This window comes from Prunus avium, chromosome 3 (assembly GCF_965620075.1).
Source record: "Prunus avium chromosome 3, drPruAviu1.hap1.1, whole genome shotgun sequence".
NCBI lineage: Eukaryota > Viridiplantae > Streptophyta > Magnoliopsida > Rosales > Rosaceae > Prunus > Prunus avium.
The window spans coordinates 40,541,348-40,554,767 of NC_142286.1; the positions used below are offsets into that span (position 1 = coordinate 40,541,348).

General features: G+C 39.9%; 3 protein-coding genes across 3 annotated transcripts; 2 read left to right on the forward strand and 1 right to left on the reverse strand.

Moving 5' to 3' along the window:
* The first annotated feature begins 2,068 nt into the window (after nucleotides 1-2,068).
* LOC110764430 (glutaredoxin-C1-like) lies at nucleotides 2,069-3,174 on the forward strand. Its single transcript, XM_021967406.2, has one exon. The coding sequence runs from the start codon at nucleotides 2,274-2,276 to the stop codon at nucleotides 2,649-2,651; it is 378 nt and encodes a 125-aa protein (XP_021823098.1). The 5' UTR covers nucleotides 2,069-2,273; the 3' UTR covers nucleotides 2,652-3,174.
* A 3,176-nt stretch (nucleotides 3,175-6,350) lies between these two features.
* On the forward strand, nucleotides 6,351-9,450 carry MUB4 (membrane-anchored ubiquitin-fold protein 4 precursor). Its single transcript, XM_021967387.2, has 4 exons — nucleotides 6,351-6,698; nucleotides 6,920-7,166; nucleotides 8,475-8,645; nucleotides 9,169-9,450. Exons 2-4 carry the CDS (start codon nucleotides 7,037-7,039, stop codon nucleotides 9,222-9,224), a joined length of 357 nt encoding a protein of 118 aa, XP_021823079.1. The 5' UTR covers nucleotides 6,351-6,698; nucleotides 6,920-7,036; the 3' UTR covers nucleotides 9,225-9,450.
* A 136-nt stretch (nucleotides 9,451-9,586) lies between these two features.
* On the reverse strand, nucleotides 9,587-12,872 carry LOC110764411 (GRAS family protein RAM1-like). Its single transcript, XM_021967388.2, has 3 exons — nucleotides 11,473-12,872; nucleotides 10,196-11,362; nucleotides 9,587-10,077 (listed from the first exon to the last, which is right to left on the reverse strand). Exons 1-2 carry the CDS (start codon nucleotides 12,493-12,495, stop codon nucleotides 10,241-10,243), a joined length of 2,145 nt encoding a protein of 714 aa, XP_021823080.1. The 5' UTR covers nucleotides 12,496-12,872; the 3' UTR covers nucleotides 9,587-10,077; nucleotides 10,196-10,240.
* Between the last annotated feature and the right edge of the window lie 548 nt (nucleotides 12,873-13,420).

The following is a 13,420-nucleotide window of genomic DNA, read 5'->3' on the forward strand; positions in this document are numbered from 1 at the left end:
AGGAGATTCACGGGCTTACTTTTTCGATCATATATAATTAAATTTGAGATTATATGTTCGTCAAATAAGAGGCAGAAAATTAATTAAAGAGGGTGAAAAGTGACAAGCACAATCGAATAATATCAATTTCTTTTTCTTCGCCCAAGCCTCTCGCTTTTATTAGGGCATCCTTCCTTCCCTTCTCGCCCAAGACATACCCTTAATTGCCTCAGTGCCTGCACTGCACCATCTCTTCCGTCTGCCAAAAGCCAGAGACCCCAATAGGCCAAAAGCACAAAACCCTTTATTTATTTTTTCCTGTTAAAAGGAACATCTCTGCATGTACGGACTCCATCACTTCCTTTTATTTTACTCTCTCTCTCTCTCCCTCTCTCTCTGGGTATGCTTTGGTCTACCCTTATATATATCTTTAATATTTATTAATTAGTACTGGCAATTGATCAGGAAATGCTTTATATATGAAATCCTGAATAATGAAAAAGTTACTGCCACGCACAGAGGACATGCTGCATACATGTCTAAGCATGCGTGCTGTGAGCCATGGAGCCAAGCATGCATGTGTCCCACCTGCTGCAGCTACATCATTTTATTCATTACAAATTAAAAGCCAAGGCACTTGATCTCATTATCCCTTGTAATATTCTCTTAACTTTAGTTAGCACAAGATTGATATATGCATTTTTACCTGTTAATTTCTGTTTGTAACTTTATATTCAGAAATAGAATGTACGTATCACAGTTTCCTTTTTCCCCAAACCATACATCGATGGGATGGGTGGGAGATAAATAAGATATTCAATATAAAAACATTCTGGAGAACAATTAGCAGCAGGTATCTCTTAACTGAAAAAAATGAACTCAAACAGATAAGCTAGCATAACTAGTAATGAATCCCCACCCCCATCCCCCCACATGTAAAACAAGAAGAAGATAATATATATATATATATTTGTTTTTGGGCATATGGAATAATTTATTTTCGATAACAAGGAAAAAGAAAAAGAACCGTCCAAATCCAAAATATACTGGAAGATATAGAAAATCATGGATGTTGAGAATATTCATCTATCTTAAGTCCTTAAGCAGCCCAGTCCATATGTAATGAGTTAAATAGCTAGGCTGGGCTCCACTATAAAATTCCATTTAATCCAAGTCAATTAAACCCTTTTGAGGCGGCAAAAGACCCATTAGCGTAGTGGTTTAAAGTAATTGCTCATCTGGGCAAGATTTTTAGTTCAAGTCCTAGCATCCGTGTTGTGTGTCACATTTAGTATATTATCGCTCATCTCAATAGAAAATGTCTTCAATAAACCCTTTTGAGGCAATTGTCCAGAAGGAACGACAGCATGATTTTGTATCCTTAAAATAACATTTTAAACCAATTCCGTTAATTAAATAGCTAATAAGATAGTGGAAGTGCAGTAGGGCTTGTAGGAGCTACAGAGAGAGAGAGAGAGAGAGTAAAACCCAAAGGGTATTTAGGGATGAAACTGAGAATCCAAAAATGCGCATGAAGGGTTACGTCAAGAGAAGGAACAACGGTTTGTGATGGGCACGTTCTTGCTTTTTTAATTGATAATTAAATTGATCGCGCAGTAGGGGATAGGTAGGGCCGACAACAAGGACGGACATAGCCGTCTATTACCCAAACTCTCTTCTGAAAAAGCCTGAGCAGCTGAGCTTTATGTCTCATGTCCTCTCTATAAAGCTTTTCCTACGCCCCATTAATTCCATATATTATTTAATTGATCTAGAAATCTCATTTTGAAGCATTTATTCTTATACTCGAGCTTCAAATTTAATTTTTCATCCTCAAATATAGTTTGTATTAAAAAAAATTCATGGATATAAACTATACTAAAAAAGAGAGAATTCGAACACAAAATTTCGGTTGCAACACGTTTGTCTCATGTTTTCATTATACCATGAGGAAAAGATCTCCATCTATTTCTCTCCTGCATGCGCTGACGACTACAATATTAGACCACTACTTTTATGTTTATTCCAAGACTACCCAACAAATAAAATATAACAAAAATTAAAAAGAATTCGAAGTTGAACCATTAGGCCATAGGCATAGAGACTTGACAACTTAAACGCTCTATAAATACCAACCCTCTCCTCCTCCATTCCTCACCAATCTCACTCTCACTCATCAGTGCTTGTCTCAATTTCAAACACTTGTTACAAGTTAGCCAAGCCCTGTTTCTAGCTATCTATTTCTTTACCCAAAAAAACCCAACTCTGTTCTTTAATATTTGATTTTGACCACAATGCAGTACCAGACAGAATCATGGGGCTCCTATATGCCCACGAGAAGTAGCATGGGCGGCGACCCACTGGAGCGCATAGAGAGGATGGCCTCAGAGAACGCTGTGGTGATATTCAGCGTGAGCAGCTGCTGCATGTGCCATGCCATCAAGAGGCTGTTTTGTGGCATGGGCGTCAACCCAACTGTGTACGAGCTGGATGAAGACCCGAGAGGCAAAGACTTGGAGAGGGCCCTGATGAGGCTCTTGGGCACCTCCTCTGCTGTTCCTGTGGTCTTCATTGGTGGAAAGCTTGTGGGTGCTATGGACAGAGTCATGGCCTCTCACATCAATGGCACTCTGGTTCCACTTCTCAAAGAGGCTGGGGCTCTCTGGCTCTGAAAATGGGTTCTCTTCTTTCTTCAAATACTAGTTTTTTGTTCATTTTTAAGAAAGAGAGAAGAAGAGGAAGAAAATGACTAGGACTTAATTACATAGCAAAAAAGTACCTAATTGATGACCAGCAGCAGGGCAGAGGAAGAGGAGTTGCTTTTGTGAGTCCCCCCTAGCTCCATTTTGGACACACTAATCACTAATGTCTCACTCACTAGCTAGCTACTTCATTTCTCTTCTGGGTTTTGTTTTCTTAGTTTCATATGGGTGTGTTGGATTGTCTTCATGCTTTTACTGTGGGTGTTCAGAGATATGTAATGTAATGTAATGGCTCCCTCCTCTGTATACAAAAAAGAAAAAAAAAGAGAGTTAATTTCTTACCTTAATCTCTAATCTTGTAATCTCTGTCTCTGTTTTGCATTAAGTTATTTCCACTTAGCACAGCAGCTCCTTAGCAATGTTACATTTTAAGGCTTGGTTGGTTATCTCTAATTTGCCATTAATGTACATGAGTATGTTTAGTTTTCTTTCAGCCTTCTGCCTGTTTGCTTAATTTTGAAGTAATACTAATATCAAGCGCTTAGGAAGAAGAGAAAGGCCAGGCCAGCAAAATATATCCATACTAGCATAAAGAAAAGATGCAACAGCAAAAGGGTAGCTTTTTAGATAATGTGTTAAGTGTGGGATCCAGTCCAGACGTACGGCGTCGTTTCTAAACAGAACATACTGGTGCCGTTTCGTTACTGTCCCTTTCCCCATCTCCAGTTAAAGTGGTGCTAAAAACTAAAGCCTAAAAAAGTGCCATGGGGCTGGGTCATGAGCTCATGAGCAAGCCAAGCAATTCACCCATTTTCCTTTGATTTTTCGCATTTGCAATTCCATCTCTCTCTCTCTCTCTCTCTCTCTCGCACTCTTCGTTTTGCGCCGGAAAATTCGCCAGTTTAGTCCCCAACCTTTACTGTGGGTTGGGTCCCAACTTCACTGTGGCAGCCACTCAGATATTGACGGTCCATGATCAAGCTTTGACTGGCCAACTCATTGGATCGGCAAACTTTTCAACGGTGATGACGGATGGTAGGCTCAAGTCTTTTCCTTCTGTTATATGAGTGGGTCCCCGACCGATCTCGACTTGTAGACTTAGCCCCTTGCAGCCACGTCACTCATAAATTTATCCAGTCAACGACCAAAATGGTCTACGCAACCTGCGGTGGGACATCACAAGACTTCAAGGAAGGTCCACATGGCATTTTCTTGAGATTCTGGGGGATATGTTTTGGAGGGGTTAGCCCTAAACACGTGCCTATGTGGTAGTATGTGGGGAGGGGCGGGGGGCCTTCAACTTCCTTTGGGTTAACTTAGCATGAAGTTGGGCTGTGGGCGTACGCCATTGTCTAACTTGGATTGTAGTAGTGTCATAATCAATGTTTTAAAAGGGATGTGATATTCGGGCCAACCAGGTCTAACTTAGTTTAAAAAAAGTTTTGATTTGCGGGCTAGTTGTCTTAAGTTCGAAACTCACTAACATTTCAGTAGTATGTGTATGAGAAACCCCTTCATCTTTTAGTTTAAACTATCATTTATTTATTTATTTTTAAAAGGATATGCCCTACCCGGAACATGAGCTTGTAGGAATTAGGATTGGTAGAATCAAATCGACCTCTTCATCCTAATATCCTATATTAAGTAAGCTATAAGCAGCCCACTTCCTGGGTTGGATAGAAATAGAACCTCCTTTAAAATCTGAATGCAAAATATATAAAGGAACAAAAGGAACTTCCTGGGCCATAGATGGTTAGATATTGTAAATAAATCAAGATTATGCATGGTTCCTTGCTTGCTACTTAGCCAGCGTTAAATTACCAACCTAGTATCTTTTTTTTTTGTTCTTTTTTTGGGTAAACCCTACCAAACATATTCGTAGCATTAAGATAAGAATATAGCCTTTTTAAAAATATTCGGACTGATAAAATGAGTATAGGAATAGTCTTAAGAAAGAAAAAAAAAAATGGTGATGATATGCCTTCATAACCATGGTTATATTTTAGGGGTGGGCATCTAAAACCGAAATACTGAAACCGTACCCTAACCGAACCGTACCATACCGATTTCATACCGTTTCATTTGGGATTGAGAGATATTTGGTACCGTACCGTACCGTACCAATAGAGTATGGTATGGTAGTGGTATCAAGTATTTGGTACCGGTCAATACCGTACCGTACCGAATAGTATTGAAACATAATTTATTTATTTTCATTCTCTCTCTGTCTCTCACTTGGCTCTCAAGCGCCAAAGCCAAACCCTCACTCTCCTCCATAATTTTAATTATTTTGGTTTGTAAGCCATAAGGCATGAGTTTTAACCATTTGGATTTGATGAATCTGTTGATGGATAAATATTGATTTGGTTGATTTGGATATTGAATATGTTGAATATTTGAATTTGTAACTTAGGCATTACTTATTTTGGTGAATGAATATGTTGAGTATTGAATTAGTTCATTTTTTAGTTGTGTCATTTTGGTACCGAAATGGTACCAATACCGTACCGATACCGATTTGGCACGGTACGGTACGGTACGAATTTTGACAAACGATAATCCCATACCGTACCATACCGATTTAAATTTCCGGTATCGGTAGCGGTATGGGCTCAATACCGTACCATACCGTACCGTGCCCACCCCTATTATATTTGTGGATGATTTCCCTTTGACCAAAACTCTGAACAATGATGATATGCCTTCACAACCATGGTTACATTAAGCCCAAAATATTTGTGGGCCAAAGTCAACTCATATTACTTTCCTGAGGGCCTGGCCTGGTTATATATAGCTTTGGTACAAGACTTGCCGGCCCAAGCTATTCCATATTAACCTTGATAAAATTATAATACAAACAAACCAAAGAGGAATGTGAATTTTCACTATTATACAAACCTATTTTAATTTTTTTTTACTAACATGTGATTTATTTACACTAACACCACTCGAGGTTTTTGAGTTTTTCATAAAATCTCATGAGATTTCAGAAACTACACGAACAATTCTTGAGTTTTTAAATTGTTTTCACAAAATCCATTTTTGTTGATTTTTCTTCCAAAAATTATATTAAAAAATATCCAAATGACAAAGTTAGCCTTTGAAATTAAATTGCTATACATTCATTGAGGTTAATTTTGTCATTTGAATAAGGTTTTTTTCCCAATAAAATCATCAATATTTGGACGAACAATCAACGAAAAAGAGTTTTATGAAAACAATCTTAAATCTCAGGGAGTGTTCATATAATTTTTGAAACCTCAATGAGTTTTGTGAAAGATCCTAAACCTTCAAGGAGTGTTAATATAAATAACTCTTTTTAAGTACTCATATATTTGAATATCCAAAAAACCCATACAATTAGCAATGGTAGTGAACTTGACCGGTGCGCAGTTAAATTTGCGTGGCATGGCAAACGGCAACGGCGACGGTATCTATCTGATTTTAATCAAAGCATTTATCACGGTCTCCGTGTCTCACCCACGCGTTAAAATCTCCTTCTAAATTCTGGTCAATGTGAACGACACAGAAAGAGAGGCAATCTTGCTACTCCAATTTCCTACTCTACACGACCCAATCACTCTGCGCCACCTAACAGCCAACCCCTATGATATTCTTCCCATTGCCTACAAGTTTCAAGTACAAGTATCCCATGGTATAGAGGATCCAGATTCTCTTCTTCTTACTTGGTCAATTTTACTGACAAAAAAACCACAGAGATATCATTTCTTGCTATCTCTCTCCTCTCTCTCTCTCTCTCTCTCTCTCTCCAGTCTATACTATTTACTGACACGATTCGAAATCGAAATCTCACTTTTTCTCTCTTCGTCCCAAGAAAATTAGAAAAAGAAAGCGATTGCTTCTGAATCAGAACCATCATCATATGTAATTTAAAATTTTATATTTCTGTCTAAGAATAGCTGAAAGAGGCAAGATCAGGTCTAGGGTTTTCTTATCGCCAAAACCCTAAGCACACTCGCAAAGCTCTTCCTTTTGCCAATCCCTATCTTCTCTCCGGTATGTTTTATTATTACTCCCATAATTGCGGATTATTTCATCCTACTTTTAATTTATACGCGCTTTTATCTTCTTTATTTGTTTATGAATTATGTCCGAGAACTTTTTAATTTTCTTTCTTCCTGTAAATGAAAAATCATCGGGCGCCAATGCAGTGAACGAAACAGCTAATTATTTGGGATAACGAATTGAATTGTGGTAAATTTTCTTTTGGTGGTCAGGAGCCAAACAGAGTTTTTGACTGGGGAAGAGGTGTTGTGGGATTTCTTTGCCTGAAGAAAGGTTCTGGGGAAACGTTTGGTTGACTGGTTCAATTGGCGGAAGGTTTCAACTTTCCAATGCCGGAGGAGGACCTGGTTGAGCTTAAGTTTCGTCTCTATGACGGATCGGATATTGGTCCGTTCCGCTACTCACCCGCATCCACAGTGGCAATGCTCAAGGAGAGAATCGTGGCTGAGTGGCCGAAAGGTCAGAGACTTCCACTTCGCATTTGATGATTTTGCAATTTAATTTTTTTTTTTTTCCGACTCCGGACATACTCTGTTAATAGAGGGATGCCACTTTGATGGATGTAATGTTTGTCGAATTTGCCCTCTTTGTCAATAAAAACAGCATGCACAAATTTCATTTGGATAGTTCTTGTTGATGCATCTGTTGGATTTCACATTCTCATGATGCGTTTCTCATTTGGTGGGGGAAGGGGTTTTGGAATTTATGAAAAAACCAATCTTGTTCCCTGACTCCAAGCAACCAACTCCCACAGTATGAATCTTAACATGTTCTCATGTTGAGATAGAAGATTACAATTTTTACTTTGAACCCAATTTTTGCTGTTGTTTCCGATTTGAACTTTGTTTCAGTTGTTGCATATTTGTGTAGTTCTGGTATATAGAATTTATGTAAATTAAGTATTCATATTGAACATGGAAAATCTATGTTCAAGCTTTGGAATTCAGCTAACAAAGTTCCACTTGCTTGATGTTTGAGGTGTGTGGGAAGTGAGAGTTTGTATATGGTTGAGAAAGCTTAATGGCCGCATAAATACAATTGTCTGGAGAATAAGAAATGAGTATTGTAAAGCTGATTTTTTGTTTCTCGTGGACCAATGAGGTTTCTTTTTTGACAAGTAGGCTTACATTCTGAAATAGTTATGTGGTTGGCAACCTTGGTAAACATTCCAAGAATCTGAGCTGTGATCTAGATGTGCTATCTGGTTGCACAGAAGGACCTAGTAGTAGTATAGTGAAAGTAGGGGGGGTATTTGAGCAGTAAAAAACCACTTCTAATTGGTGGACCCAGATTATGGTGCTTGTGAAAAACCATTTTTATAGGATTATTTTTTACATGACATCTGTTGGGTCTGAATCATTAGTCTGACAGACACTGTGTGCATTGTGTAACTTCTCTTGGTCTTCATGCTTATGAAGGCAGTGTTTCTTTTGTGATAATTATAGGAGTTGGGATCAAGGATCTATTTAGACTATGTCCTCAGTCAATGCCTATACCACATCGACGAGGACAAATCTCTAAAATATGGTGTTTTAAGACAATATGTGTGATATTATACTTTATGCAAATCTTTTTGAATTGAAATTACTGCATGCATATCTGTATGAGGTTAAGGCGTTCCTAATTCTGCTACATTAATTATGGCTTTCACTGCCCTATTTGTCTTATGTGGCCTTTTTTTTCTTAATTTTATTATTTTCTTGCGCTTCCTAACTTCATTCTGCTTATCATTTTTCGTTCTCTAAAATTAAAGTGTTGTGGTCTTAGATAAAAAAATTGCACCAAAAGGAGCCAACGATATAAAATTGATAAATGCTGGGAAGATTTTGGAAAACAACAAGACTGTTGGTCAGTGTAGAGCACCATTTGGAGAGCTTCCAAGCGGAATTATCACCATGCATGTTGTTGTTCAGCCTTCTGTAACAAAAGCAAAAACAGGTAGTTTTCAACCGAAATTGTTTAATGTAATAGCTCTGTTTCTGTGAAATTGGTGCTTTGTATATATGTTTATGCCTGTTAGGTTAGATTTCTTATCATTACCAATTAGGCTAGCAGCCAATATGTTTTGCCCTGTTCACAGCTGGTTTGTTACTGGTGAGGAGGGACACTACCTACTTTTTGTCTCGTTCAATACCATGAACTTCAAGTGGACTGTTGTTGTCCATAACACCACCAAAGAATAGTTGGAGTGTCAATTTACCTCTTATTGCTAATTCTTTTTTGGGCAATCATGGGCACCTTGGGGTACCCTTGTAGGTCATTGTCGTTGTCGCTAAGCAACGTGAAGAAAACTTCTGGTTCCATTTTGTTTTATATATATTATGAAGGTGCTTGAAGTCTAGTATATTGCAACTGTGATTAATTCTTTGTTGAAGACTGACTTTCGAAATAAAGACATCCATCAACTGCACATCAACTGCAGCTGCTGAATATTTGTTTGTTTGTTTGTTTTCATGAACAGAAAAGAAAGTTGATGAGGCCCCAAGAAAGAATATGTGTTCATGTTCGATATTGTAAAAGAGTAAGTGTGGGTGAGCATAGTGAAGACTGCGAGTGAGGCTGCGTTGGGGTTCCTGGGGTCTGCTGGAACGTGGAAATGAGTAACTGGAGAGAAAATAATTTGTACAACAGTCCAATCCCCCATTGTCACATGTGTTGTTGGAGGGAAATCCTGTGTAACAGTGAATATTAGTGAAGTATTTGCGTTTTTCTATATAAAATGGGTGCTTGATGTATTTTGGTAGCTTAGTATCTATTTTAAGAAATTATTTATACGAAGCTTATGGGAATTGAATGGTCGATGGTTGGTGCCTCTGTTTGTACCTAAATTCAAGCCAAAATGATAAAGGTGTTGACTGTTGAGGCAATGCAAGGATGAAAGCAAAAGCACAACACTAATTTTGAATCAAAATTCAATAGCGAAACAATGTACAACGGAATAAACTTGGCCTTCTATCCCTGTTTGGACAGGGGAAGAGGTAGGAGAAAAAAACAAAAAAAGAAAAAGAAAAGTACTATTTTAGCCTCGCATTTTAAATACATGGCAAATTCTTCGTTTGTTTGACTGTTACAAATTAGTGTTTGAAATGTCAAACCCATGATGTTGTAGTAAGAAACAGATTACCCGCCTAATATATGGATAATTGATTTTAAATTGCATTCTTTATACCTTGTAGTAACAAATTAGATATCAGCATCATAATCAGCACACCAATTTTTTTTTAAATTAAAAGAAAAAAAAAAAAGGAAACTAGATATCAATAATAAAATCCCTCCCCGATCATCTTACTTACCACCAACACACCAATTGTTTATTATCAGATCTCAGGGTCCAGTGGTTACGACAGAATGCTGGACGAAAATCAGAGCCCTGTATTGATCAAGAAAGAGAGTGAAACCATTATTTATATTTTCTAGATCTTAAACAAAAACAAATAATATAAACCAAAAAAAACAGAAAAGAAAACTCCAATGAAGCAGGCACGTACGTGTACGTAAAAGCAAAAACAAGTTGAATGAGATCACGAGCAAGCTTAGCATCTCCATGCAGAAGCAGCCATTATAGACCTGTCCTGCCACCCCAAGAGCAAGCAACCTTTGTCCTCCGTCATCCTATACCCATCACAGGAATACAAACCCAGCAATATCTTCGACTGAGTCACCGCGTTTGCACTCAGCGCCACGCTCTTAAACCCCTTGCTCTCCATCACCTTCCTCCACTTCTCCAATCTCTCATGCCTCTCTGTCCTCTCCGCCCCTTCACACGCCACAATGTTCCTGATTTCCGGTGCAAATATGTACTGCTCCACCTTCGCCCTCTGCGCTGAGTCAGGCGGAAACGTCGCGTCCAGCGAGTCGAAAATGGCCGAATAATAATGCAGAGCCTCAAGAAACCTCCCCAAAAAGTAGGGCCCGTTATGGCTCGCTTCCTGTTCGACCAAAGTCACGATATTGGGTGCTTGGTCACGGATCATTGCTAACACGTTCCCAAGACAATTGCCCGGAACTCGGTGGAGTCGGTTCACCGTGTTCACGGCCAGGGCTTCGCCGATCCTTCGGTTGAACATGTGTGGCTTGAGATCTTCGAGTTGTTCCCCGACTGCGTGAAATTCAAATGGGACATGAAGAGAGAGGGCTAATTCGGTCAAACAACGGCCCGTCTCTTTCACAGCCTCTATACAGGGGCCCACCCCGGTTATCCGCAGAAACGGAGCTCCGCCGGGGCGGGCTGCTAAGGCTTGCATGAAAGCCGGCCACTGATATCCTTGAAGGATATCGAGGTCGATGACGTGGACACGTTCTTCGGACTCGAAGGCCTCGAAAATGGCTTGGTTGGCGGTGAAGTGGGCGAATTTAATGTAGGGGCAGGCTTGGTAGACGATCTGGTAGATTTTGAGGATTTCGAGTGAGTTGGGAGGGAAAGGGGAGAAGGGTTTAGGGGCGGAGGCAGCTGGGTTGGTTGTTAGAGTGGCAGCGAGGCGGGCACTTAGGGCTTCCGTGAAGCAGGAAGCAACACGTTGCATGGAGTCGCCGAGAGGCGTCACCACACGGTTGAGGTGGTGGAGATACTTTCTGGCTAACATGAAGTCTTCTTTTGCAACTGCCTCCGCACAAGCCAGAAGGAGGTGAACCAGTTGGAGCCCACTATCTTGTTCCTGTTGCATATACATAAAAATAGAGATATTTTGATGGGTCAATTAATTTGAAGAGTTTTGAAGCAGAAAAAAGTAATAAGTTGATGACGTGGAAGTTTATAGAAATTCACCTGTTCAGGAGCCATAGGAAGATTAGGGGCCATGTAATTAAGGTTGTGATGGAGTTGGGGTTGGTGGTGTTGGTGTTTTATGGGATGCATCAGTGGCTGTTGTTGTTGCTGCTTCTCTTGCTGGCGTTCTTGTTGCAGTTGCTGTGATAGTGGTGCGCCACAATTTGAGCCCATCTGCTGATATGCACTAGCCCTGCTCTCTTGGGTCATTTGAGAATTACCTGCCGTAACCAACGACGTTTCACTCACCGATCGGCTAAACCTTGAAGAATTCTGCATTGGCAGGCAGTCCAAGGGGGCAGCTGGAACTGTTGAAGATGTTGGCATGTCATGAGGATTATAAGACTGCGATGAGGTTCCAGACATCTTCGATGATGATGTTGTTGTTGTTGTGGTTGTTGGATTTTGGTAGGCTGCTATGAAGCTGTCTCTTTGATAGTCATCCAAGAAGTCTTCAATAGATGCAGGAGGCATTGACTGCATGTTCTGATCAGCTGGCTGCATATATTGATTGACAGGGGAGTTGAAGACCCTTCGGAGAGGGCTCAGTCCCTTCCCTTTGGGGTTGTGGGTGCTGCTGAAGGCTCCAAGATGAGGTGAAAACCGAGGAGGAGAGCAACCTGAGAGGCTCTGGCCCTGCATGGACTGAGCATAGTTGTAATTGTAATTATTATGAGCAGCTGATAAGGAAGCGCCTGGCTGGGGTGAATCAGGCATGTTGTTTGGGACTGGCGATAAGACCATGAAGTCGGTATCAAACTGTTCTGAGAATAAAGACTCCCATATGGAATGGTCGGGTGATTGGACTTCAACATCACCTTCTAACTCGAACTTGAGTGATGGAAAGTTGAGGCTGGGCGGGGTTAGGCTGCTCTGCTCCATCTCAGAGGATGGAGGAGTTGTGGTTTTCTTAGATTCGGACATGGTTGTCGATTCGTTCGGAGACGGTGGTTTGAGATCGGAGGTGCATGAGATTTCACTCTTGATAGACCCAATACTCCCACAAAGAGAATTCATCATCATTGTGATGATTAATTTCCTTGTACCAAATACTAATAATGTAACGTAGAGTGACAAAATATATATAGACTAATCAGCCAAATTAAAGCCCCAAAAGATGATTAAATTCTCTCACTAGCTATGATATTAAAGTAAACTAATCAGCCCTTTGACTCTTTTTGAAATGGAGAATTCAATTTTGCTCTCATGCATGAAGCTATTGCTAGCTAGAGCCTAGAGCCTAGAGCCTAGAGCCTAGAGCCTAGAGCCTAGGGGAGTTGGTATGGTATAGAGAAAGAGCAGAAACTATTTTTTCTCTCTACTTATTGCCGGAAGGGGGGATTTGTGCAAGAAAGGGGAAGAGAATTAGAGGGACAAAACCCAAAACGATTGGCTTTGTGCTTGTAGGTAGTGATTGATTACCTCCATTTCATCTCCACTCTACTATGCATAGCTGTTTACTAGGGGCATAACTTTGTCATCTTCTGTACCTGCTTTAACTGTATGTTAGGGAGCATATATAAGAGACAAATGTTGAGTTTGTCCGGGTCCCACCTTCCTTGGGCCGGCCCAGCTGAGAACAAGAAGGTTGGAATAGTGATGGCATATCTTCTTGTTATTTGGTTTCCCTTTTAAATTAATATTTTCACTCTTCCTTGGTTGTGAATTTGGGATTGGCTATTGGTTGGACGAGAATAACAAATGGGGAAAAATCTAGGGAAAAATGGTTTCATGAAATTTAAAAAAGGGAAAATAGAAAAATAAATAGGACAAGAAGGACTTTTTAATCATCGCAATTGCGAAAATGACTTCAATAATGGAATATTGACAAAGAGAGGGGCACCAAGGCTTGCATGTCTCTTCTCTCTTCCCTTAGACGACTTTTGTAGCAAAAATTTGTATGAAATTTGGGTAGCTAGAGGTCGAAGGAACGTACAAACGTGATCTT

What these genes read in the sequence shown, in the direction of transcription:
- LOC110764411 (XM_021967388.2), bottom strand. Translation starts at nt 12,495, where the DNA reads ATGATGATGAATTCTCTTTGTGGGAGTATTGGGTCTATCAAGAGTGAA. An exon ending in TTCCTATGGCTCCTGAACAG is followed by an intron (nt 11,363 to 11,472) that starts GTGAATTTCTAT and finishes TATATGCAACAG; the next exon opens with GAACAAGATAGTGGGCTCCA.
- LOC110764430 (XM_021967406.2), top strand. Translation starts at nt 2,274, where the DNA reads ATGCAGTACCAGACAGAATCATGGGGCTCCTATATGCCCACGAGAAGT.
- MUB4 (XM_021967387.2), top strand. Translation starts at nt 7,037, where the DNA reads ATGCCGGAGGAGGACCTGGTTGAGCTTAAGTTTCGTCTCTATGACGGA. An exon ending in CGTGGCTGAGTGGCCGAAAG is followed by an intron (nt 7,167 to 8,474) that starts GTCAGAGACTTC and finishes TTGTGGTCTTAG; the next exon opens with ATAAAAAAATTGCACCAAAA. An exon ending in TGTAACAAAAGCAAAAACAG is followed by an intron (nt 8,646 to 9,168) that starts GTAGTTTTCAAC and finishes TTTCATGAACAG; the next exon opens with AAAAGAAAGTTGATGAGGCC.